We start from the raw sequence: 27,462 nt of genomic DNA on the forward strand, positions 1-27,462 counted from the left end.
CACAGAATCGGAAACAGGCTCCAGGCTCTGAGGCGTCAGCCCAGAGCCTGACGCAGGGCTCGAACTCACGGACCGCGAGATCGCGACCTGGCTGAAGTTGGACGCTTAACCGACTGCGCCACCCAGGTGCCCCTAAAGGAGACAAGTTTTTAAAAGACTTCCTGAATTCCAAAACATTTCTTGTACTCTTAATATGCTAAAATGTTTTCCTTTAATCCTGAAATATTAAACTTTAAAAAAAAATTGTTTTAATGTTTATTTTTGAGAGAGAACGTGAGTAGGGGAGGGGCAGAGAGAGGGAGAATACAGGAGAATACAGAATCTGAAGTAGGTTCTAGGTTCTGGGCTGTCAACACAGAGCCTGATGTCGGGCTCGACTTCACGAACCGTGAGATCATGACCTGAGCTCAAGTTGGATGCTTAATTGACTGAGCCACCCAGGTGCCCCCTGAATTATTTAATTTCTGATCCAGTTACGATTGTGTGTTTTCTCTCTTTAACATAGATTACGGCAACAGGGTTTCTGATGAACAATGCCTACATTCCTAGGATCACCTTACCTGATGATATTATAAACAGAGTTAGCTATTTAGGATTCTTATACCTAATGACTCTAAACCCATATCTTCCTATAATAACACTGAATGTAAACGGACTAAATGCTCTAACCAAAAGACATAGGGTATCAGAATGGATAAAAAAAACAAGACCCATCTATTTGCTGTCTACAAGAGACTCATTTTAGACCTGAGGACACCTTCAGATTGAAAGTGAGGGGATGGAGAACTATCTATCATGCTACTGGAAGTCAAAAGACAGCTGGAGTAGCCATACTTATATCAGACAAACTAGACTTTAAAGTAAAGGCTTTAACAAGAGATGAAGAAGGCGTTATATAATAATTACAGGGTCTATTCATCGGGAAGAGCTAACAATTATAAATGTCTATGTGCCGAATACAGGAGCTCCCAAATATATAAAACAATCACAAACATAAGCAACCTTATCGATAAGAATGTGGTAATTGCAGGGGACTTTAATATTCCACTTACAACAATGGACAGATCATCTAGACACAGGATCAATAAAGAAACAAGGGCCCTGAATGACACATTGGATCAGATGGACTTGACAGATATGTTTAGAACTCTGCATCTCAAAGCAACAGAATATACTTTCTTCTCCAGTGCACATGGAACATTCTCCAAGATCAATCACATACTGGGTCACAAAACAGCCCTTCATAAGTACAAAAGAATTGACATCATACCATGCACACTTTCAGACCACAATGCTATGAAACTTGAAATCAACCACAGGAAAAAGTCTGCAAAACCTTCAAAAGCATGGAGGTTAAAGAACACCCTACTAAAGAATGAATGGGTCAACCAGGCAATTAGAGAAGAAATTTTGCACAGCAAAGGAAACAATCAAAAAAACTAAAAGGCAACCAATGGAATGGGAAAAGATATTTGCAAATGACATATTGGACAAAGGGCTAGTATCCAAAATCTATAAAGAACTCTCTAAACTCCACACCCGAAAAACAAATAATCCAGTAAAGAAATGGACAGAAAACATGAATAGACACTTCTCTAAAGAAGACATCCAGATGGCCAACAGGCACAGAAAAGATGCTCAATGTCTCTTCTTATCAGGGAAATACAAATCAAAACCACACTCAGATACCACCTCACACCAGTCAGAGTGGCTAAAATGAACAAATCAGGAGACTATAGATGCTTGAGAGGATGTGGAGAAACGGCAACCCTCTTGCACTGTTGGTGGGAATGCAAATTGGTGCAGCTGCTCTGGAAAACAGTGTGGAGGTTCCTCAAAAAATTAAAAATAGACCTACCCTATGACCCAGCAATAGCACTGCTAGAAATTTACCCAAGGGATACAGGAGTGCTGATGCATAGTGGCACGTGTACCCTAATGTTTATAGCAGCACTTTCAACAACAGCCAAATTATGGAAAGAGCCTAAATGTCCATCAACTGATGAATGGATAAAGAAATTGTGGTTTATATACACAATGGAGTACTATGTGGCAATGAGAAAGAATGAAATATGGCCTTTTGTAGCAACGTGGATGGAACTGGAGAGTGTTATGCTAAGTGAAATAAGTCATACAGAGAAAGATACCATGTATTTTCACTCCTATGTGGGTCCTGAGAAACTTAACAGAAGACCATGGGGGAGGGGAAGGAAAAAAAGAAAAGGTTAGAGAGGGAGGGAGCCAAAACATAAGAGACTCTTAAAAACTGAGAACAAACTGAGGGTTGATGGGGTGTGGGAGGGAGAGGAGAGTGGGCGATGGGTATTGAGAGGGCACCTGTTGGGATGAGCGCTGGGTGCTGTATGGAAGCCAATTTGACAATAAATTTCATATTTAAAAAAAAGGATTCTTGTACCTATATCCATTTTTTTCTTTTTCTACACAATCCTATAGTTTTGTGAGGGCCTGAGATTTTATCCAATTTAGAAGCTGCAAGCAAGCCTGAGATATTTCAGGGATAATGGCTGAAGACATGAGACTTCCGGGACACAAAGGATTTGACTGCTCACAGCATAGCAAGCATTTGCATCGGTACTTCTTGACCCCAAATCCTACAGTAGCGAAGTGAAAGGTCTCCAGTGGATGTTGTACATGGTATAAATCTGTGCAGCAGCTGAACCTGGGGAATTCATCTCATATACAAGCCTGATCTTTGTCTCTGACCTCGTCCTTCAATGTTGTTCACTGAGAAATGACCCAAGCAAAGAGTGGTCAGGGTCCTCCATTCTTGACCTAGCTAGCAAGAATGTAGGGAGTCTTAGGGTACCAGGTAGACTGCCTTTCCCAGCACGGTTTTATTTCAAGCTTACACTACCCTCAATTAACATGGTGAACATTCTTTTTTTCTAATCCCAGAAGCTATTTAAATAAATAACCTAGGGATTTATGTGCTGCTTGACGTTTTGGTAAAATTCACAGCAAACAATGCCCTGTCAGGGAGGAGGAAGGCGGAAGTTTTGACAGGATTATTTTAACAGTAATTGACTTTCTATTTTTTTCTTGAGTGGCCATTTTCCAGAAAATTAATCCATAAACTTTTCAAGTATACATAATCTACTCTATGCATTTTTCATTCAAGGTATTACTTGTGCCTTTTTCTATCAGTCTTTTAAGTTTTCCCTACCCTTCCCCCACTCCCTGCCTGATCAGCTTGTTTCATATCCTACAGCTCCTACATTTTTTTTTTAAACATTTATTCATTATTGAGAGACAGAGGGAGACAGAGCATGAGCATGGGAGAGGCAGAGGGAGGGGAGACAGAATCCAAAGCAGGCTCTATGAGCTGTCAGCACACAGCCCGGCGTGGGGCTCAAACTCACAAACCGTGAGATCATTGCCTGAGCTCAAGTTGGACACTCAATCTACTGAGCCACCCAGGCACCCCCCTACATTTTCTTCTCATCTCCATTCTCCCCCATATGGAGCCATGGAAACTACTTAAATCTTCCACATATCTACTAAGGAGTTTAACCTGGAGTAGGAATTATTTCCAGTTCATTGTTTTGTGGGCTGGTCCTACACACCTTCCACCTTCAGAGTCTATGAAGTCTGTGTTCCCCAAACTCAAGGAACATTTCCAGCTCTTCCAGAACTTCCTCATCTTTCAGTGACTTAGTAGTAGCAGTAAGGTAGGTCTGTGGGCAGAAGTCTGAAGCACAGTAATCATTGAACTAGAGGAGACGCCTCATGTCATGCTTTGAGGCACCCTAAATTCAAGTCATTCTCTGGTTACCCATATCCATCCCTGTCACTTGGTTTGGGGAATAGAAATGATAGTCCAATTGACTCAGTAGGCCATCGGGTTTTGTCCAATTTTCTTCTGATTTTCTAGAACGTAGGGTATCAATGCTTCTCGAGCTTAAGGCCCTGGTTGTTATAAAAGAAAGACTAGGGGCAGCTTGGAACAGACTGTGGATCATTGTCTTGGTGGAAAAGATTTTCAAACGGAGTTAAGGCCACCTAATAATATAAATGAGTTGATAAGTATACTATAATCTGGATTGTACTTAAAATCAGACATCTCAAATTCACAGAGATGAAAGTAAAATGGTGGTTACCAGGGGCTGCGGAAGGAGGAAATGAGGAGTTGTTATTTAATGGGTGTAGAGATCCAGTTCTGCAAGATGAAAAAGCTCTGGAGACCCAAAGCACAGCAGGGTGAATATACTTTAATGAACTGTATACTTACAAATGGTTACGACGGTAAAAGACAGAAAAGAAAATCAGGTATCTGATACCAAGCTGACATGGGGGATTTATTTTGTAGAAAAGCAACATCTAGAGAATGCCACAGACAGCCCTAGTATGTCTAAAGTACTACATATAAACATGATAATTGCTGAAAGTGACAACACTGAAGCACTGAAAGATACCAAAGTACTTTCTGAATCCAAGAAGTCAAATTACACTCAGAATGGTTTTCAGGTCTTTACCTATCTCAAAGTTCTAATACGCTGACATCTGGCAAACCAGATAACCAGAACACTCAACAGCCAAGTTTTCTGACCATACATAAACTTACTCGTACTCATCCGGTATATCTCCATACAAATATTTTAAGATTCCAATTTCTTGGTTAAGCTATATATGCTTGAGCTCATTAAATATACTTCAGACTTCTCTATTATACAAAGTTAAATGTACAACTAAATTAGTAAAAAGTGCTCATTGTGGTTTATTTTACTCTGACAAAAATGTTTATGCATGTGTACTCTATACTAACACTGCTTTTTTTTAATTCAAAAATTTCCTTCTCTTTTATAACTAGTTTTGTGACTTTTTTGGGTAAGACATCTGTGTCTTCTTTATTCTTACAGATTCTTCTTTTTATTTCTTAGCTTAAATTCAGTACGAGCTTTATTGGTATCTTAGGCTTTGTGTGCGTCCTTGCTCCTCAACACCAGCAGTTCTTCAGAGGCCTGACATCCAGCACAGGGCTTGCTGTGTTAGATTAGTTCTACAAAAAGGATTCAAGACATTTTTCCTGAAATATACAGAATATGTCATGCCAAATCTCTTGTTTATACAATAAACTGGTAAAACTGGTAAATTGCACATACAGCTCATATTCCCAAAACAGAATAACTTAAATATTAAAACGTACCTTTATGTTACCACCAAAACTGACCTTATAAAGCACAACAAATGGAAATATTCAATTAAAAAAACCACACAAAATCCACTAACCGTAAAGTCTGCGTATCACAGCGTAAGAACTCTCATTTCCCTATGACCTATTCAAACTACAGACAGCTATATTTTTTAAGCTACTCTAGAATTTATACCCTAATTAGAAATTTATACGAAACACAATTTTATGTTCAAATATGGAAATAAGCAACATAATTCCAAAACCCAAAAGTATTCCAGCATTCTGTAAAAAGAAATATCCCCAGCGGCTACATCCATGGTCACTAGCATCATTGTGCAGCATCTCAGGTACCTTAAAGAAAAAAAAAAAAAAGGGCAACATTTAAGTTTTCAGAACCACAAATTTGTTTTTATTACAGAACAGTATACAGTATATAGTATACGGTAATATTAGTTATATACGTAGCTGGATATACTGAGTCAACTCCTTAAAACAGGATCTTAAAACAGGACATGTTGACTCTAGCTAATACTGCCACACAGCATTTCCCAGCAGTTTATCTTTTTTTATGCTTATTTGAGAGAGAGCGCGTGCATACGGAGCACGTGCACTGTCAGCGCAGAACCCAATGCAGGGCTTGATCCCACGAACCACGAGATCATGATCTGAGCCGAAATCAAGAGTCAGACACTTGATAATCAACTGAGCCACCCACGCACCCCTCCCAGCAGTTTAATTAATAATGATTATTCACAGTATGCTCAACAAGCCACAGTCTTTATTGGTCCAGTTTGCTCCACTATAAGATGAAGAGCTATACTGATTATGCTGCTTCAGTTACTGTGTATAGCTGAACTGAACATGACATATAGCTCACCTAAGTTCAGAGATCTGGAACTCTTACATTATATAGAAGTTCGGCAGATTAGCTGGGATTTTTGTGTGGATTTTGGTGACAAAAAAAAAAAAAAGTAACTCCTTTGTCCATTAGTAAGAAACTTATGAACATTCTTAAGTATACACAGCATGCCAACAAAATGTGACATGTGCTGGGTTTCCTACAAATCTATACACAATTCAATATCTGATTACTGAGATTCTACCTTCAAGAAGACACATCAGAAAGGGGTAGATATTTCTGTGTATCCTGATACACATTAGGATAAATGTGCTTGTGATCAATAATCCAAAAAGATAAAACTCTAAAGAGCCTGTATTTTCTATGTTACCTTACTAAAGTATAGACTCCCTTATCACTACGGCATTTAATATAAAGCCTTTTTATTATTTATTTATTTAAAAAGTTAGCTCTATCCCCAATGTGGGGCTTGAACTCACAACCCTGAGATCAAGAGTCACATGCTCTACTGAGCCAGCCAGATGCCCCTTAATCTAAAGCCTTTATAAAAATAAGGTTTCACTGAGCATTTTCTCTATTTTATCATTAATCAACACTATAATTAAACTTCTTAAAAACTTACCATATCAACCAGAGCAACATACATGAATAAGCCAGCAGTAAGTGCAAATATCCACATAGAAACATTTTCAGCATAATGACCAATGAAGATTCCCGTTGCCATTCCAAGATATGCCAGCATGGCTGACAGAGCATTATAAAGAACAGCCTGCTTAACAGTCATGCCAGCCTTTAGTAAAACAGCAAAGTCACCTTTCATAGAAAACAAAAAGGGACAAAGTAATGAAAAATCACTTTTAAGACACAAACCCAACAGATTTCCCAATTTACAAAATTCTCTAATTTTTTTGAGGGGAAAAGAAAAAGCAGCAAACTTAAGAATTACCCAGGGGTTAACAGTGTTAGTGTAAATCACCTAACAGCCCTATAAATTAAGATTTTGGTTTTTAAGTTTGTGATTGTTTGTTTGCTTGTTTATTTATTTATTTTGAGAGAGAGAGAGAGGGCAGAGAGGGAAAGAGAGAGAATCCCAAGCAGGCTCCACACTATCAGCACAGAGCCTGATGTGGGGCTCAAATTCACAAACTGAGATCATGACCTGAGCTGAAATCAAGAGTCAGATGCTTAACCAACTAGGCCACCCAGGACCCCTAAATTATTTTTTTCCAGTTTTTGTTATGGCTTTCACTTTGTCGATGAATGATAAATACCACAAACCTACTATTTGTGGTCTTGCACTGTCTTCAACAAGCTTGTAACTGGCCATCAAGAAGAGGAGAGTGGAGAACAGATGAAATGATTAGCATATGATAAAGGCAATTTATAATTAAGAGCTAAAGAGTCTAATGTTCCAGTTATAAAAGGAGAAAGAGACAAATTAAGATAGGAATAGCTGAGAGAGGCTTAATGAAGCATGAAGGATCTAGAATGTGGAACATAAACCAGATGTTGAGGATCATAAACATTGAGTAGGCAGATGGGAGGCCTTGTGAATGGCAGAACACATGCCAAGGAGCAAAAGTGAAAATGGCATCACAGGTGTGTGCAAATATGTGTCTGTAAAAAGAAAAAAAGGACATGAACTGGGATCCAGAACAACTCTGGGAAGGTTTTAAGTCCTGGTGACAGAAGAGAAAAATATTCAAAACATAATTCATCAACTTCCCTTTTCTTCAGCTGTAGCAAGTCTCTTTGCCAACTTATCTCTGTTAACAAAAGATGACTCTTATTCCTGTGGTCTTATTCATATTGTAGGTATGAAGATAATGATCACTGATGTCACCAGCATGCTGGTGTAAGAAGATATGTGGTAGGGAAAGAGGACAAGGGAGGAGACCCAGGTTTCTCTCTGGCAACCCCACATGGACAATTGTGTAATTATACTTATAGGGTCAGAGTTCTGGCTGGAAACAAGCTTGTACTCAGTAAGAAAAGAAAGCTAGACAGGTTAGCAGACTTCTAAGAAGGCATGAAAGTTACAAAGAAGTTTGCTGGAACTCTCAATAGCAAAAGCCAGCAATACTAGGATACTTCATCCCCCTGGAAAATGCCATTTATGTGGTTCTCTTACCTAATTCATGTGGCAACTCGTGACAAAACACAGCAACAGAAGTACTTAAACCACTTGATAAACCTTCAGTAAAAGCAGCCCCTGGGTAAAAATCAGAGAAAGTTTGGCTACATTATATCGTGGGTGTTTTTAAAAACAACTTACCAGCTTACAAAACAAGGTAAAAGATGTGAACCATATTCTGGTCGTAAATAAACAGAACTTTCCCAGCTGTACTCCGTATCTCCTTTATAAGTAATGTTGGAGGGGCGCCTGGGTGACACAGTCGGTTAAGCGTCCGACTTCAGCCAGGTCACGATCTCGCGGTCCGTGAGTTCGAGCCCCGCGTCAGGCTCTGGGCTGATGGCTCAGAGCCTGGAGCCTGGAGCCTGTTTCTGATTCTGTGTCTCCCTCTCTCTCTGCCCCTCCCCCGTTCATGCTCTGTCTCTCTCTGTCCCAAAAATAAATAAACGTTGAAAAAAAAATTAAAAAAAAAAAAAAATATATAAGTAATGTTAGATTACATTCCATTAGGTTTACATTTCCCAGTGGAACATAAGCAGGTACGAGAGAGAAGGGAAAGTTCCCCTATGCCTCAGAGTGATTAGAGGATCTTCCCACAGACCTGGGAAGTAACTGCAACCACGTAAAACATTTATGTAAAAAATAAACTGATTTAAAAGGTTTAAAAGAAAACACAGCAGTCAGGAGTACAAATATGTTTCGCTGGCCTCAGAAGAATTCACTATGTAATTAGACTTGTTTACATTCATTCTTTCATTGTCTACCAAGGACAGTCTAGGACAAATGGCTCCCCCCATTTTAAAAGCTAACACCATATATAACTGACTGCTTATACAGGGTGACTGAGCACCTGCACGTCCTCCTTTGCTGCTCATGCTGTGCACAGTACATACAGGAGGGAGAGCACCAGGCTTCCAGGGGGCCAAGGCCTGGGCGCATCTGCCCGGCTGCACAACAGCACTACCTCCTGGGGCAGGTGGTTCGCTTTGCCAGGCCTCAGCTGCCTAACCAGTAATCATTTCCATTGCTCCTTCCCATCAAGTTACTAAAACTCATAAGTATTCTATTATCTCTCGATTGTGATACAACAATTTAATAGCAAAAACTAGTTTTTTGGATAGAGATTCGTAACTGAACTTATCAGACATCAGATGATTTTGGTATAAAAGATGATGAAAATTCTCTTCCCTTAATACTATTTTATAGATAAGGGAACTTAAATGTAAACAAAAACAAAACCAAAACACAGGCTCTGTACACATTAGATCTTGATCTTAAGACTGCAAATTAAAACAACTGTTGATAGTTACAAGTTAGGTAATGGGCTAGGCAGTTGTAGCACTTAACCTTACCTAATATTTATTGAGAACTTCGTTGTCGAAGTAGCTACAGAAGAAATAACATTTTGATAATCTTAGAAGTTAACAGCCTTATCAAAATCAACCTATTCTTTGTTAAAATTGGACTGGTAGTTTAATGTGACATTTTCAGAGTCAAACAACAAGCAACTATGTAGATGTATACCAATTGCCAGGCCATCGCTGAAATTGTGCAGGCCGTCGCCCATTATCACCATCCAGGCCAATGTGGCGATGCCGGCGTCTTTCAGCTCCTCCCGAGAGTAGCGCTGACTGTGGCTGTGGGGGTGGTGGTTTTGGTGGTGGTGGTGGTGGAGGATATGATGATAGTCATGATGATGGTGAATGAGATCGTCTGATTGGCCGAGGGTATCATGGAAATGCGAATGACATTTATTCTTGCACCCTCGGGGTACATATTCATTATAGACTTCTTGCGGATGAGCATGAGCTATCATGACCTCTTCTTCTTCCAAGATTGCTGGCTGTTGAGAATCAAAGTGGGAAGGCTCCTGTGAGTCTGCTTGTAAATAGACTTCAGGTCCTAGGTATAAACACAAAGGACATTGGGAAAGAGTCAGAAAACTTTGTTATGTTAATGTGCCTGGACACATTTCAAACAGTCCCACTGACAAAGTCCAAAAAGATCTTAGAGCATGGCAAGTACTAAACAGAGTGAAGCTTATGAAAAACATCATCAGGTTTCACAGCGACATGCAGAAGAATGAGCCTGGACCACTTTCTTACACCACACACAAAAATAAACTCAAAATGGATGAAGGACCTAAACGTAAGACAGGAAGCCATCAAAATCCTCGAGGAGGAAGCAGGCAGAAACCTCTTTGACCTTGGCTGCAGCAACTTCTTACTCAACACATCTCCAGAGGCAAGGGAAACAAAAGCAAAAAGGAACTATTGGGATCTTATCAAGATAAAAACTTCTGCACAGCCAGTGAAGGAAACAAACAACAAAACTAAAAGGCAACCTAAGGAACGGGAGAAAATATTTGCAAATAACATATCAGATGAAAGGTTAGTATCTAAAATCTATAAACAATGTGTCAAACTCAACACCCAAAAAGCAAATAATCCAGTGAAGAAATTGGCAAAAGACATGAATAGACACTTTTCCAAAGAAGACATCCAGATGCCTGACACATGAAAAGAGCCTCAACATCACTCATCATCAGGGAAATACAAATCAAAACCACACTGAGATACCACCTTACACCTGTCAGAATAGCTAACATTAACAACTCAGGCAAGAACAGATGTTGGTGAGGATGCAGAGAAGGAGGATCTCTTTTGCACTGTAGGTTGGAATGCAAACTGGTGCAGCCACTCTGGAAAACAGTATGGAGGTTCCTCAAAAAATTAAAAATAGAACTACCCTACAACCCAGCAATTGCACTGCTAGGTATTTATCCAAACAATACAGGTGTGCTGTTTTCAAGGGGCACATGCACCCCAATGTTTATAGCAGCACTATCGACAATAGCCAAAGTATGGAAAGAGCCCAAACGTCCATTGACAGATGAATGCATAAAGAAAGTGTAGTGTGTGTATACACACACACACACACACACACACACACACACACACACACACTAGAATATCACTTGGCAAAAAAGAATGAAATCTTTCCATTTGCAACTAGAGGATATTATGCTAAGTGAAATGAGCCAGTCAGAAAAAGACAAATATCATAGGACTTCACTCATATGTGGAATTTAAGATACAAAACAGATGAACATAAGGGAAGGGAAGCAAAAATAACATAAAAACAGGGAGGGGACAAACAGAAGAGACTCCTAAATATAGAGAACAAACTGAGGTTTGCTGGAGGGGTCATGGGAGGGGAGATGGGCTAATGGGTAAGGGGCATTAAGGGAGACACTTGTTGGAATGAGCACTGGGTGTTCTATGTAGGGGATAAACCATGGGATTCTACTCCTGAAATCATAATTGCAATATATGCTAACTAACTTGGATGTAAATTAAGAAAGAAAGAAAGGAAAGAAAGAAAGAAAGAAAGAAAGAAAGAAAGAAGAAAATACAAACATCAACAGGTTTTATTGGATTTTAAGAAATGGTCTCACAGATTAAGAATGGATTTTAGGGGCGCCTGGGTGGCGCAGTCGGTTAGGTGTCCGACTTCAGCCAGGTCACGATCTCGCGGTCCGTGAGTTCGAGCCCCGCGTCAGGCTCTGGGCTGATGGCTCAGAGCCTGGAGCCTGTTTCTGATTCTGTGTCTCCCTCTCTCTCTGCCCCTCCCCTGTTCATGCTCTGTCTCTCTCCCAAAAATAAATAAACGTTGAAAAAAAAAAAAAAAAGAATGGATTTTAAACTTTAGCCTTCAATAACAACCGCTCAGATTCTTCCTTGATTTCTTCTGCCTTCTTACGTTTGTTTTTTCTTTTTCAAGTTTTTATTTAAATTCCAGTTAGTTAACATACAGTGTAATATCTGCCTCCTTACATTTTTGAAAGATGACTGTTTTCCTGATTATAAAAGCACCACATACTTTAGAAAAACATTTAAGAAAAATACTGAAATTTGGAAATAAAAAACATGCTTAATCCTATCATCCAACTTCTTCTGTTTTGAGGGCAAAGTTCAAGGAAAAACAAGTACTGTATTTGAAATACAATTATCACCAAGGACCATTTATTGTGCAAAGAGAAGTAAATTAAACTGCAACAATAAAGTTTTGTTTTTTTTCCTTGTCTTGTCCACTGATGACACTTTTCTTGGGAACATTCTGACCCTGTGGTCCAATCCTAGGGCAGCTATTTCTGTTCAATGTTACATATTTCACTGGACTCCATTAAAAAGGCTGAAGAGAGAAGAGACACAAGAAAAAGAGCAAGAACATTTCACTTACTCTTTAGAGAAAAAAAACATGTGAAAAAACAAAGGGTGGACAGGAAACCTTACAAGTAGGCAGTAGCAAAAAAGTAGTTTTTTCTCCTTTGTCAGCTGGCAACTATGTAGTGAGCACCTACACTGGCCAGTACCCTGCTGGGCACTGGGGATGGAATGGAGCATGACAAGGTCTCTACCTTCAAGGAAGTTACGTTCTTGTGGGGTGACAGCCATATTTGATAAGTAAACACATGTATAAATAAGGTCATTTAAGGCACCAGAAAGCATGGAAAAAAACAGAAAAGGTTAATGTGAAGGACAGTGACCGGGAAACCTTTGTCTTTTGGTGATCAAGGAAGGCCTCTGACCCTCAAATGATGGAAGAAGGAATTTGTGTGAAGATCTGATAAGAGGCTTTCAAGAAGAAACAACAGCGAATGCAAGGCTCCGAGATAAACCTGGTGTGCTCACAGAATGACAAGAAGCCCAGTGAAACTGGACACAATGAACAATGAAACAGAGTTCATGGCAAGGAGTCTGGTTTAAAAATTTATTAACTCAATCCGTCTAACAAGAAATGCCAAGCTAATAGTCAAACAGGAAAAATAGGAACTTTACAGTGGAGCATCATGTTAGGTGGCACATCATGTCACCGAAAAGGATACAATATCACATTGTGGTATTCCTGCCCAAAATGATCAATTAATCACACACACAAAAAAAGAGAGAAACCCCAAGTGGGGGACAACTAGACACAACATTTGATTCTGGATTATACTCTGGACCATTTTTTTCTTTGGGTGGAGGGAGAATATAAAGGAGTCATTAAGACAACTGGAAAAACATGAGTGATATCTACAGAGACTAAATAATGGCATAGTATCAGCATTAATTTCCTGATTTCAGTAACTGAACTGTAGTTATAGAACACAGTGTCCTTTTTCTTAAAAAAAAAAAACATACTGAGCATTTGGGGATACACAGACATCTCATCTGTAACTTACTTTCAAATGGTTTAGCAAAAAATTGTGTATGTGTACTCACAGAGAAATAGAATGATAAACGTAGGTAAAATAACTGGGGAATATATGAGATAGATACAGAAATTCTTTGTATTATTCTTGAAACTTCTCTGTATGTCTGAATTTACCTCTGGAAAAATAAATATAATATAAACAACTTACAATTAAGAAGAAAAGGTATAAGATATTTCAAAAGTAAAAAAGAAAACATTTAAAAAGGGACATAGTCCCCTCTCTTCCAGATAGTCTAAGCTGCCTGTAAATCACGGAGCAATCGACTACCTCCAGCCCTCAGATGTGTTAAGACTTACGATCGTCTGCATCTACTTTCTCCTCATTTGTTGAAAGTTGAGATTCATACTTGGACAGCTGCTTCTTAATCTCCACATCATCATCATTTTCAGGTTTTTTCTGATTCTAAAATGGCAAGGGAAAGCCATACTTTAAAACAGTTGACTTGCTTAGGTGTACAACTGTAAACAAACAGTTAAGCAAAAGATTCAGAAAAAGACAACACGGTAAACGAACTTTATGGAATAAAAGTCATCCAAAGGCAGGCAGGGCCTATAGTTAACTTATACAGCACCTAGTAGTGTGTTCTAGACTTAATAACTGCTCAGAAAGGTGAAGTGTCAAAGCTCCAATAATAGGAAATGTTGCAAAATCACATAGTCATCTTTCTCAATGTCCCCCATGTCATCCACTTTTAAGTGTGCTCTGGGAGCCTGTTAGAAATGAACAATCTTGGGCCACACCCCAGACCTAATGAATCAACATAGGGATTTTAAGTAGATGCCCAGATGATTCATACACACATTAAAATTGAACTCTACCCCAGGCTATCAATTTGGAATCAACTAGAGACATTTTCTCCAGCATTTAGTGAGCTGCTAACCAACTACTTGGTTCTCTCTCCATTCCTCTTTTGGACACTGAAACCACATATTTCCCATACTTTTTATAACCTGAAACTATACTGTAACACTGATTAAGTATTTCCTATTAAAACTGAAATACTTTTCCTGTAATAAAACACCATTAACAAGCTTTCTTTTTTTATTTAAAAAAATTTTTTTTAAAATCTTTACTTATTTTGAGAGAGAGAGAGAGACAGCATGTGAGCAGGGGAGGAGCAGAGAGAGAGACACAGAACAAGTAGCAGGCTCCAGGCTCCGAGCTGTCAGCACAGAGCCTGACGCGGGGCTCGAACTAACAAACTGTGAGATCATGACCCGAGCCGTAGTTGGACACTCAACCAACTGAGCCACCCAGGCGCCCCCAGCTTTCTTTTTTTCAACAAATCTCTACTGGTTAGCCTTAAACTTATCATTAGGTTTTTTAACCACCTCAATACCATGCTTGAGATATTATCCTTACCTCTGAGCCCAAGCATAATGGTCACCATTTGAACATTGGTGCCTATGCATGATTTACTCATGTAGAAGGTAATATTCAAAATGACATTCAACATCTGTCAATATTCAGTATTCAAAACTGTCACACAAATAATAGATTTCTTATTTGCAGTACTTTTGAATATGACTTAATTACTACTGGACCTGAGATTTCATTCTGGTGACAGCATATAACATATCTGTACATTCTTATACATTTTTAAAGGCAAGCACACAGACACATCTTTAAAAAAAATTTTTTTTTAAATCTTTATTTATTTTTGAGAGAGAGACAGAGTGTGAGCAGGGGAGGAGCAGAGAGAGAGGGAGACACAGAATCTGAAGCAAGCTCCAGGCCCTGAGCTGTCAGCACAGAGCCCGACACGGGGCCCGAACCCACGAACCGTGAGATCATGACCTGAGCCAAAGTTGGACGCTCAACCAACTGAGCCACCCAGGTACTCCCTTTTTTTTTTTTTTTTTTAATGTCTTATTTAATTTTGAGATGGGGGTTGGCGACAGGGGGAGACACAGAATCCAAGACTCCAGGCTCTGAGCTGTCAGCATCATAAGCTGAAGTTGGACGCTTAACCGACTGAGCCACCCAGGCCCCCACATCTTTTTTTTTTTTTAATGATTATTTATTTTGACATAGAGAGAGAGAAAGAGAGAGAGAGAGAGAAAATCCAAGCAGGTTCTGCCCTGTCAGCACAGAGCTGGACACGGGGCTTGATCTCAAGAATGCTGAGATCATGACCTGAGCTGAAATCAAGAGTCAGATGCTTACACTGAGCTACCCAGGAGTCTCCACAGACATATCTTTATACCTACCCCTAGCTTAATGCCTTAAACAGAGAAAGTACTTCAATATTTGTGACAAGAAATGAATTCAGGATATTTTATATCACTTCAGTTAATGCTTTCTTATTGGGCAATGACTCACCCTAGAACCTACAGTTTAACCAATTCTTTCATTCTATAAGTATTGGGGACCCATAATGTTCCCTATGCTAAGTGCTGGCAATATAGCATAAAACAAGATAGGCCTGGTCTCCATTTTCATGGAGCTTATCACCCACGGGAAGGGAGACTGCACAGATACAATGATTAAACAATTCTTCAATTGCTATTTTTGATATGTTTTATAAAGGAAAAACACATAGTGCTATGAGAGTGTATAACAAGACACAACTAAGTTCCAGGACAGGATTCCTTGAGAATATGATACTTATACCAAGACCTAAAGAAAGCAGGAGTTTGTGGGGGGTAGGGTGGCTGTGGAGGTGCAGAGGTGGATGTATTCCAAGCAGGGAAAAAAGCAGGTGGGAGGGCCCTACAACAGGAAGGGGCCAGCCCCACCCCACCCCACCAATGAAAGCAACGTAAGGTGGTTGGGGCTTAGTAGGTCAGAGATGGGGCTAGAGAGGAGGCTGGGTGGCAGAAAGAGACCTAGACAATGCAAATCAAGTTAAAAGTGTGGACTCTGTCCTGAAAGTATCAACAAGTCATTGGAAGGATTTTCAGTGGTGGTTACAACTTCACCAGATTTTCCATTTAAACAAATGACTTTGCCTGCTCTGTTCTGGACTGGGAGAAGAAAACAATAAAATAATGTAGACAGTCCAGTTAGGAAGTGACTGCTAACACCTAGGTAGGAGATAAGCATGGTTTAGACCAGCATGATAGCAAAGAAGAGGGAGAAAAACTGAAAGACTGTGGATATATTTAATAAAACTAGCTTGGATATGAGGATAAGGGAGATGTTATAGATGACTTTCAGGTTCCTAGAGTGAGCAATAACTTTCACTGGTAGAAAAAAGGTTTTGAGGTTGAACTTATTATAAAGGCCCAACTATCTATAAAGTATGAGATGTAACCTAGTCTGCATATAGAGATTTCAGATTGACATACATAGTATGATATATGGAATCGTCCAGAGTACAGAATGGATGTCTTAAGGAAAATGCTAGGTAAAATGTCCTGTTATGAGGCTGAAGCTCTCAATACTCACCACATAATGGAGAGTTTTTATTTAATGTTTCTTATACATTCAACAAATATTTGTTAAGTATCTATTATGTGCCAGATGGCATTCTAGGCATTGGAGATGTGACAGTGGTCCTGGGTCTTAACAGTTTATATTCCAGTAGAAACTATTTTAGAAAAGATATCATCAAGCTTCTTTGACTACAAGACAAAGTAATGTGTACATAGTAAAAGACATAATACATCGTAATATCACTGCTGCATTTAAAAACATTGGTCATGGGGCGCCTGGGTGGCTCAGTCAATTAAGTGTCCAACTCCTGATCTTGGCTCAGGTCATGATCTCATGGTTTGTGGGTTTGAACCCCACATCGGGCTCTGCTCTGATGGTGCCAAGCCTGCTTGGGATTCTGTCTCTCCTTCTCTCTGATCCTCCCCCACTTGTGCTTTTTCTAAGATGAATAAACATAAAAATAATTTAAAAACATTGGTGATGACAGAAGACTGATTTCACAACTCATTGAATTATAACCTGGAGTTTAAAAATAATTGTTCTCTATTAAATAAGAGAGAACCTACTTCTTAAGAATCTCATATTAAAGAGTATCAGATTAAAGAAAAGCTATCTTTAGGTAAATTTGAAAACTAAATTGAAATTAGAATGTTAAAGAAATGATGGCATTTGAACCAGGGAGACAACAATACAAACAGACCTCTAAACCCCACCTCTTCCAAAAGAAAACTAAAAAGGATCATTTGTTTTTCTAAGGAAAGAATTCCAGAGAATGTAAACAAGTAGGATATATCCTCAAATTAGTCCCAGGGAAGTGCCTGGGACGATGGGAACGTGGAAGAGGACTCCTGGATTAAGAATGAACAAGCTATTCTCATTTCCTTTCTTTCCACTAAATTTAGGTCCAGTAAGGAGAAGGCTCAAAATTTGTAGCTTGAGATTTTAGTGGATGTCAAATCTATCGGGGCAAATAGTCACAGGATGAAGGAGGCACTCTCCTGGTCATACACGCACTTGTTTCCCACAGGGAGCTCTGTGTTCAGCAAGAACAACTATGTTCGTTTTCAAACCTCTGCATGCCAGTTATACTTGTTATTGTAATTGCACAATTAAATTACGTACAGCTCAAATTGTGAAATGATGGTGAGAATAGGTACATCTGTGAAACCTTAAGTTGAATGCTTTTGAAAGATTCAAAGGCAAGGTGCTAAAAAAAAAAAAAAAAGACTATCAAGTTATGTAAAGCAACCACTGCATAAAACTTTAAAAATTTACAAAACCTAAACTCTACCTTCGAATAGCTTTGCTAACGTATAACCTCTTGCTCAACTTGAGAGAAACTGAAATTGGAGATTGTGGATGAAGTCGCATGGCTATAGGAAAACAATGGTCGTACGGAACTCCAACTCAAAATCTTGGTCAACATCAAATGACCAGAATATGAATGTATGAATGTTTTATATTAATTAAGACATCTAAGATGTGTACGTGCCATTTTTACAAGTTTCCATAAAGACAGTCTTTTGACTGACTTGCCTGGTCACATCAGACGAGAGGTGGCAGATAACCACAGGTGACACATTGAGTGTTTTTACCAGAGATAAGGAGCCTACTGTTTGCCTTCATACTACTTTCTGGTGTCAATTTGCAAAGGACAAGACTGTGAAAGTCACAAACCCTCTTAAATGCAACAGAATATTCAGCTACTGGGTGAATAAAGTTAATCAAGCAGTTAACGCTAACTACCAATAAATACCAACAGTGTATCCATAATGCTTCTTTAAAAAAACACAAGCAAACCTTTACTGACAGGTATGATTGACACTGAAAACTGTGCATATTTAAAGTATATAAATCAATGAACTTGGGTATATATCCCCATGAAACCATTGCCACTATAAAGGCCATAATCGCGATGCTTCTGACCTTTAAGGCTTTAAGGCTCTGCTTGTGTCTTGTTTGGTCGTTTATACAGATGTTCATCCTTTGCAGTTCTTACCCTCGCCTGAGTTTGAAAGGAACACTGAAAATAGAGAACTCCCGGGCTATCAATAATATGAATGCCTCTGGGAACAAAAATTATCTCAGGGTACTGAACTCCTCTCAAATGAAGATCACACCCCCTGGACAAGCTCAGCTAACAGTCTAGTTAGAGTACTACTCAAATAAATGTCTGATGTATAGTAAGTACACAGTACTTTTTCTTACCTTTTTCTTCTTATCTTTAAATTGCTTGATCAATGTGAGCACATGTTCGACGAGAAACATGAAATACAAGCCACCCAGAGCTGTCAGACCCTTCCACGTGGAATCAAAATAGGTACTTTCTTCTATGTTTTCAGAAGACAGATGACTGAAAAGTGGCCCTCTCTTCGCTTCCATTGCTGGTTCTTCATGGCTGTGACTGTGCTGGTGACTTGCGTGAGACTAAAGGGAAAACAATGTATGTTTTATAAATTCATTAGTTTCACACGTGTCAGAAAAACTGGCCAAGATAATAAGGTCAAATACGAAAACATTCAGAATTAGTCAAGTAATGGGATACTTCAGAGCTCAGAGGGAAGTTCAACACATGAAAAAAAAATGACCCGCAGTCAGCTAGCAATTTAGATCTTAATGTACCATGTGCTAAGGCACTTAACAGACTGCATTTGTTTAGTGTGAAGACAGATACCTTCCTTAATAACTCTCACATAGGTAACGGGTATTTTCAATGTTTGACAAGTGACCAGGGCCACAGATAGCAGGGAACTGCCAGATTTAACAGACATACAGTGTTTACTGTCTACACTCCAAACTGAAAAAGCCCACACTAGTCCTGTCACTGTGGTTACAAGAAGCCCCGTGTGTATCACGGGCTCTGGCAGGTACCTGAGATCCAGGTGTGTGGCCCCAGCAGTCCATAGCTGGGTGCGGTAGGAACTGCCACCACTGCGCGTCAGGCAACTGAGTGTGGAGCACACCAGCTGAGACGAGATGGGGGGCGGGGCACGGGGCACCCTACGCATCAGCTGCTTGGTGCAGCAGGTATTCCTGAACAAGTGCCTTCTGGGGCCCGGGGAACTTATCACAGCAAAATACATGTAGTACTCTAAGAATGATTTTTTTCCCTGCTTACCTATGAACCTCTGGAAAATTTAAAGGATGAGATCCAATTATTTTAAGTATTTAATGGAGCTATCAAATAAACTTTACATAATTTAAGAATTTACTTGTGTCAATGAGTGTGAATCTCATAAATTCAACTCTCAAGGAAAATTCGTTTCTTGAGTACATAGAGAATCAGTTTATATTTCTGTGGCAAATACACTAATGTAAGCAGATAATTCACGTTGCAATCTATCACAGTAATAATATCTGAGCAGAATCTGTCTCCTTCTATTAACTGGGTCCAAAAAGTTAAATTCTTTATTTAATAAAGTCCCTTAAAGAAAAAAAGCAAAAAACAAACCATGAACATATATGCAGATCTAGAACAAAAATGCAGCTTTCAGTTACCAGGTTTTTTTTAAATTTTATCAAAAAAATTTTTTTAACATTTTTTAAAATGTTTATTCATTTTTGAAAGAGATAGAGCATGAGTTGTGGAGGGGCAGAGAAGGAGACACAGACTCTGAAGCAGGCTTCAGACTCTGAGCTGTCAGTACAGAGCTGATGTGGGGCTCAAACTCACAAATCATGAGATCATGACCTGAGCCTAAGTCGGATGCTTAACTGACTGAATCACCCAGGCACCCCTAAAAAAATTTTTTTTTTAAGTTTTAAGTAATTTCTACAACCATAATGGGTCTTGAACTCACAACCCTGATATCAAGAGTTGCATGTTCTTCGTACTGAGCCAGCCAGGCACTGCCACAAATATATTTTATTTATTTATTCAATGTTTTGTTTTACTTTAAAAGACAGAGAGGGACAGAGCATGAGCAGGGGAGGGGCAGAGAGAGAGGGAGACACAGAATCGAAAGCAGGCTCCAGGCTCTGAGCTGTCAGCACAGAGCCCGATGTGGGGATTGAACTTGTGAACTGCGAGATCATGACCTGAGCCCAAGTCAGATGCTCTACCGACTGAGCCAACCAGGCGCCCCTCCAGCAAATGTATTTTAAAATCAACTCTCCTAAACCAAATCTCTAACCTTTTATATATACCAACACAAAGAATTCTAGTACAAACCAAAAGTTCTTGAATTTTTTCAATGTTGAATAATACAATATACTAATAAGACAAGTGACTGTACTTACATGTGGGAGGAGGTGTAAAAAAGCATCACCACTCAATGTCCCGACAGCCAGTGCCACAAGGAAACTTAGGAGAAACTTGAAAAACACCCGATTCATGAGAGGCACTAAGATAACCCCCAGCAAGGACAGGAAACTGATGATGGAAATGGCTATAAAGCCACCAACCCAGGCTGTCAAATAAAACACAGCAAAAGGAAAATTATATAATTGTTAAACTTTGAAGAGTTTTTTAAAAGTTATTTATTTTGAGAGAGAGAGCACGCATGCACACAAGCAGGGGTGGGGGAGAGGGTGAGACGGGGGTGGGGTGGGGGGGAGATGGCGGGCAGGGGGTGGGGAGGGGGAGAGAGAGAGAGACAATGAATTAATTTCCAAGCAGGCTCCATGCTGTCAGTGAAGAGCCCAATGAGACGTGGGGCTCGATATCACAAACCTTGAGATCATGATAAGCCGAAATTGATTTGATTTGGATGCTTAACCAAGCCACCAGGCACCCCCAAGTTGCATTTCTTAATCTTCTTTTTTTTTTTTTGAAGTTTATCCATTTATTTTCGAAGAGAGAGAAAGAGGGAGGCAGGGGCAGAGAGAGAGGAGGACAGAAGATCTGAAGCAGGCTCTGTACTGACAGCAGAGAGCCTGATGTGGGGCTTGAACTCACGAACTGTGAGATCATGATCCAAGCTGAAGGCAGACACTCAACTGAGCCACCCAGGCACTACCTCACCGCCCCCCACCCCGCCCCAAGTTGCATTTCTTTTTTTTAATTTTTTTTTTCAACGTTTATTTATTTTTTTGGGAGAGAGGGAGACAGAGCATGAACGGGGGAGGGGCAGAGAGAGAGGGAGACACAGAATCTGAAACAGGCTCCAGGCTCTGAGCCATCAGCCCAGAGCCCGACGCGGGGCTCGAACTCACGGACCGCGAGATCGTGACCTGGCTGAAGTCGGACGCTCAACCGACTGCGCCACCCAGGCGCCCCAACCCCAAGTTGCATTTCTTAAGCTAAAGAAATACAAACTCAGTGGAAGAGGGCTGTGGTAATAGAGCAATAACCAAGAAACCTGCTGCTGGCTCAAATCAACAATCTGACTGAACCCTCCTGGTAAAGAATGTAAGTCTAGTGGAAAGCTCTTTCAGATGGGGGTGAAAAGAGGGCAGAATACTGCTACCCACGATGATTTCTACATCATTTGGGAACTGAGCTTTTCGACTCCCATACAGCTAAATTATGAAAGGGAGAAGAGTTAAAAAAAAAAAAAAAAAAAAAAAAGAAAAGAAAGAATGAAAGAAAGTGAAGGAAACCAGGAATTCAATAATTTCTTCAGTGAACAAAGCAAGTATTCACCATACTTTTTGAGCAACACAGGTCTACAGTAGAGCAGAACTTATCCTGGTTTATTAATTTATTAATAAGAACATACCATTAGGCTCCTAAACAGCAGATATTAACTCTGACCTTCTGAAACAGTGTGACAACATAGAAAAAGCCCAAATTTTGGATGGCCCTGTGGGATGTCCTCACTTACAGTATATTTTTGTTTTTAAGGCAAGGCTAACCAACTTGCTTTGTTCACACTCAGGGCAGAGAACAATTAAGATTAGGCTGAAAATGAATGGATTCATGTCAATATAGGGAAAAGGACAACATAAATATACCTACTTGAAATTATCTTTACATAAGAAAGGCTACCCTACCTATTTGTAAAGAATAGGTCTTTGGAGGGATTTCAGCTTTCTTTTCACTCGTTGTATGAATTAGACACGATCTAGCGTCAATTTGATTGATGATGGCTGGACAGAGATAGTTGAACTCTGTTGCATTCAGCAGAACCTGGATGCCCATGCCATGAGACGTGAGTAACTTGGACGCATTGAAACACTGTGGGAAACAAAGCAGTGAAAATCACCAGAAAGCATTCCCATTAGACAATCCAAAAAAATTGTCTGATGATACAACACCCTTTCCACACTGAAGCTACTTCCTTATTTTTTCAAGTCAACCCATTAGCATCAACTGTTGTTTTGAGTACTTTGGAACTTGCCTCAAGCTTCTTGGTGATACTGTGTGACAATGGTGGTGTCCCACTTCTTCTGCCTACTTCTTGGGAGAAGCAGTTTAAATCATCTAGAGAGAAAGCCCTGAGCGGAATAACCTTCAGGATAAATGGACATTCACAAGCCTGTTAACTCATTGTATAAACCTATTAAGGAAATGAGCTTTAATTTTGAGATGGGAGCTCATTAGAGATTGAGAAATATGTTGATTTAGTACTAACGCTACCCTACCTGGCCTAAACAAGTCCAAAACATGTCACTCTTCCAGTAATGACTGTACTTGCAAAACTTAGCTCAGTTCTATCTCCCTGGCAAAAGCTCTACAAGAACGAGAGATTAAATTATGCCAATTACTCTTGTGGAGGGCAAGGCTGGTTAATAAAACAAACCTGTACCAGCAGGCAGCTGTTTCAACAACGTAATTAGACGACAAGCTCAGTTTGAAGAGAATCCCCTCTAGGTAATCTGAACGCCCCTTCTCACACATACACAAAATTGGCAATGGCACCTGTTTCTCATCTTCTGTAAAGTTACTTTAACTTCCCACAGCTCTTGGCAAATACTACTCAGAACAAACTTTATTACCGGTGTTGCTATGGGAATGACCATTAAGATTATTCTGGAATTGGTACAGTCATATGATGATTTGAATGAAGTGTTCTTTAAGTTTTGCTCATTAATGTGTACCAAGTAATTCCTTGTTCTTGACCTCTCTCAGCCAAGGAAAACTGTGCACAGTCTGGAAGTCTAGTCTAAGAAAAATACATGAATTCAGAACCTCACTGCCCAGACTTTTAATCTGTCCACCACATGGTTCTTGGTAGCTAGGACTCCACAAGCCACAGAGATACTTCTTCCAAAAAGGTACACTATTCTTCTTGCCTTCTTTTGTGTCTTCAGCCACACCTTTCCCTAAAACATGGATTCTAACTGCTGCTTTTGTGAACTCCCATTTTCTACTTTTCATGAACAAAATCCACCTTTTAAAGGTATTTACTCCAAAAATAACTGATAACTGCCTTCCACACTCATTTTCAATTCTATTAGAAAATAGTTTTAGCTGCCAGCACCATCGTTACCAAAAAACTATCCCCCAAGTTTTGTATCAGGAATGTTTATAACACAGTAGAGATCAGGACTTTTGGACCAAATGCCTGGATGAGAAAGCAGACATTCCCTTTTCAGTAATTCATCATTTTATTTTTACTTTATACTCCTTACAGCTAAAGATAGAACGGAAATGATGGGACAAACAAGCAGGCATAACGAAAAGCAGTCATCTTACCTCCTGAGTATTTTCATTTGTGTTTCTGGAATACATAAAGCCTTTTCTGGGCTCACTCACAGATTCATTTGTTTTCCTACTGGCCAGCTGGCTCATCCGGCCTTTTTCTGTGATACTGGGTGGAGTAGAACTGCTCACATCTTTGGGGAAAAGTTTTCCAGGTTTTGGAGTGTCTATTGTCTCTAGAAAGTGAGTTCCTTCAGAGACAGTGTTATACATAGTGGAGGTCACTTCACTAGCCGTAACACCATCCTTGATTAAAACATTCCTTCTACTGTTAGCATGTTCTGATCGGTGAGATCCTTTTCCCTGGCTGCTTCTGGGATCTTTACTCGAACTATCAGGCTCATGGTCTGGGCAAAGAGCTTTCCGATTATTTTTATTGGAAGGAGCATGATTACGGTGAGAATGGTGATCATGGTCAGAGTGATGGTCGTGGTCATGGTGTATATGGATTTTTTTAATCTTATCTATGCCTATATTCTGAAGCAATTTCCTGAATCCTTCAACTGACAAGGAATTATTTTCTCCATAGCGATGGAAAAGCTGCTGTAGATGATGTCGCCGTGTGGTGACTGCCAAGTCAACGTTAATGCCAGATTCCCAATTTGTAATAATTTTCTCAGTGGTCTGAGGGAAAGCAGTTGCTGGTTCTAGTTCGTGGAGGGGATTTGTGACTGACAGGGTGAGGGTCAGAATCAGGATTACAGATAAATTCCTCGCCATTGCACCTTCCTAGAGAAAACAGAAAAAAAATTCTTGCTTTCACTTTTAAAACAATTTGAATTAAGAAATTTCATGCTGAAAATTGATACTGAACAATCAAGGTTTACAGAGTATCATTTAGTATGGTTAGTGTAATGCTACATACAGTGAAAATATAAAGAAATATACAAATATACAAATATAAAGAAATATACAAAAATACAAAGAATTCTAGGCCCTACCCTTGAATATACATGAAACAACTGGAGAACAATTGAGTGCTAAGGGACCATAATTAGCACTGAGAAAGCAACAAGTAATGCAGAAACTGGAGAGATTCATGTGGTTGCAGCCATACTGGTAATTTGTTATGGTAAGAACAATGATTCAAAATGAAACAAAACCCAATTATCTCCACCATCATTATTATTTCATAAAACAATCTTTTTTTTCTTTTTCATAAAACAATCTTTTAACGTCGGAAAAAAAAGTAGAAACGGTAATCTCAGAATTCACATTTATAACTTTTCTTAACTGTACACAAATCAATTTAAGTCTTCTCTCTCCCAATCCCACTCCTCAAAGGCAACCCATTTTGCCAGTTTCTTGTATATCTCTTAGGATATTTTCTATCCATAGTCAAGTAGATGTGTCCTTTAATGACACAAATCGGATCCTTTTTCCCACTCAACAAATGACACCTTTCAGTGTTGGTACATACAGATTGATCTCATTCTCTTGAATGACTGCAAAATGTCACCTCTAATTTTTTTTTAATATGAAATTTATTGTCAAATTGGTTTCCATACAACACCCAGTGCTCATCCCAACAGGTGTGTCACCTCTAATTAAACTTCATTTAAAAAATCGTTATGTTCCTATAAAACAGTAAAAATTTTATCATGGACTATCATCACTCATTCACACAATAGAATTTGGAACCAAAGGCCTAACCTCCAGGAAAAGAATCAAGTTGAGCCTTGGGGCACCTGGGTGGCTCAGTGGCTCTTGATTTCAGGGTTGTAGGTTTGAGCCCCACGTTGGGTGTAGAGATTTAAATCTTAAAAAAAAAAAAATCTTAAAAAGAAATCCCATTTTATTAAAAAAAAAAAAAATCGAGCCTTGAAAAGCAGAACTCAGTTAAACAAGGGAAGGTATAGTCCAGATAAGCAGAAGGGCTGATATCTCAGGACCCAGATGTCCAGCACCAATGATGGATGCTGACTGCGACCAAATTCACCTGCCTTCAGCCAAAGAGGTGGAGGTCGGTTCTAGAGCTAGAGAGCAAGGATGGGGTAACTTCTACCACTTTCAGCCGTCTCCTGCACCAGGAAAAGCTGGTGCTAGGAGGGCTAGCACCTTACAGGGCTAGGCTCCTCAAAGAACAATTTTCCGGGCCTGAAGTTTTGGGAATTCAGTTAATATGCAAAGGATAAAGATTAAGAAATCATTCGCAGAAGAGAAAGTCAAGGACCAGAGTGGGTGGGGACAAACACAAACGGGTGGCTCTGAGGGCAGCTCCATGCCTTTCTCCAGGAGGATGCTTACTTAAGGCGGTCAAGGACCGGCCGCCGGTTCTTCCCTACAAGTCAGCGTGTGTTGAAGAAAAAAGAAAACCTAAAGACAAGGGCCTGGAAAAAGGGGAGAGTGGAGAAAACGGGAAAAAAGGGCACAAAACTGCTTCCAAAGGCTTTCGTATTTTTAAACACGACAGTACCTTCCTTGAATATGAGATGAACAGGACAGACCGTTTCCTCCGAAAGTCCTCCGCTGGACTCCGAAACCCATCTATGCACCCGAAACTGGGAAGTCCGGCCTCCACGGACCGCGAGGTTCCCCCTCTCCGCTGTCCCCTCCCGGACCTGCGGGACTCACCTCTCCGCGGCCTCGCCGTCCCACGGCCCGGCCCCGCGCGCCGGTTCAGTTCCCCGCGGGCGGTCCGGAGGGCTCGGAACCGCTCCGTGCTTCTGTCTCAGAAGCCTCTACAGGGCACGGAGAAGCGGCGGTCTCATCTGCCCGGCTGCCCCTCGGGCCGGGCTGGGGTACCGCCGCGCAGCCACCGGGAAGCCGCGCCCCACGCGCCTCGCCTCCCAGGAGCAGGAGGACAATTACTAATTACCGCCGCGCGCAGCGCGCCGCCGCGAACCACCGCCTCCGCCAGCCATGACTGCAGGGCATGCGCAGTGCGGCCCGGAACCCCGTCCCCGTCAGGCGGATCCACGAGTCCGCCTGTTCGCCCGCGCCGCGGGGCTCGCAGGGGCGGGTGAGACGAAGGCGCGGTCCGAGCAGGCTGTGAGAGGCGGCACCAGTTAGGAGCCCTTTCGTCCAGCCTCTCCCCGGCCCTGCGCCGCTCTGAGGCCCGAGATTCGCTCTTGAGTTCCCCCGGCCAGCTTCC

At 40.4% G+C, this 27,462-nt stretch overlaps 1 protein-coding gene across 2 annotated transcripts; it reads right to left on the reverse strand.

Annotated features, from left to right (window-relative positions):
* Window positions 1-4,208: 4,208 nt before the first annotated feature.
* SLC39A6 (solute carrier family 39 member 6) lies at window positions 4,209-27,274 on the reverse strand. 2 transcript variants are annotated; one of them, XM_043558618.1, is made up of 10 exons: window positions 26,943-27,274; window positions 24,363-25,097; window positions 22,718-22,901; window positions 21,023-21,192; window positions 18,992-19,210; window positions 13,702-13,807; window positions 9,670-10,047; window positions 8,143-8,223; window positions 6,634-6,824; window positions 4,209-5,503 (listed from the first exon to the last, which is right to left on the reverse strand). In XM_043558618.1, the coding sequence occupies exons 2-10, from the start codon at window positions 25,086-25,088 to the stop codon at window positions 5,351-5,353; spliced, it is 2,208 nt and encodes a 735-aa protein (XP_043414553.1). In that variant the 5' UTR covers window positions 25,089-25,097; window positions 26,943-27,274; the 3' UTR covers window positions 4,209-5,350. The 2 variants fall into 2 exon arrangements, with proteins under 2 accessions (XP_043414553.1, XP_043414554.1); XM_043558619.1 differs by having other exon boundaries at window positions 26,785-27,274.
* Between the last annotated feature and the right edge of the window lie 188 nt (window positions 27,275-27,462).

The sequence above is a fragment of the Prionailurus bengalensis genome, chromosome D3 (genome assembly GCF_016509475.1).
Source record: "Prionailurus bengalensis isolate Pbe53 chromosome D3, Fcat_Pben_1.1_paternal_pri, whole genome shotgun sequence".
Taxonomy (NCBI): Eukaryota; Metazoa; Chordata; class Mammalia; order Carnivora; family Felidae; genus Prionailurus; species Prionailurus bengalensis.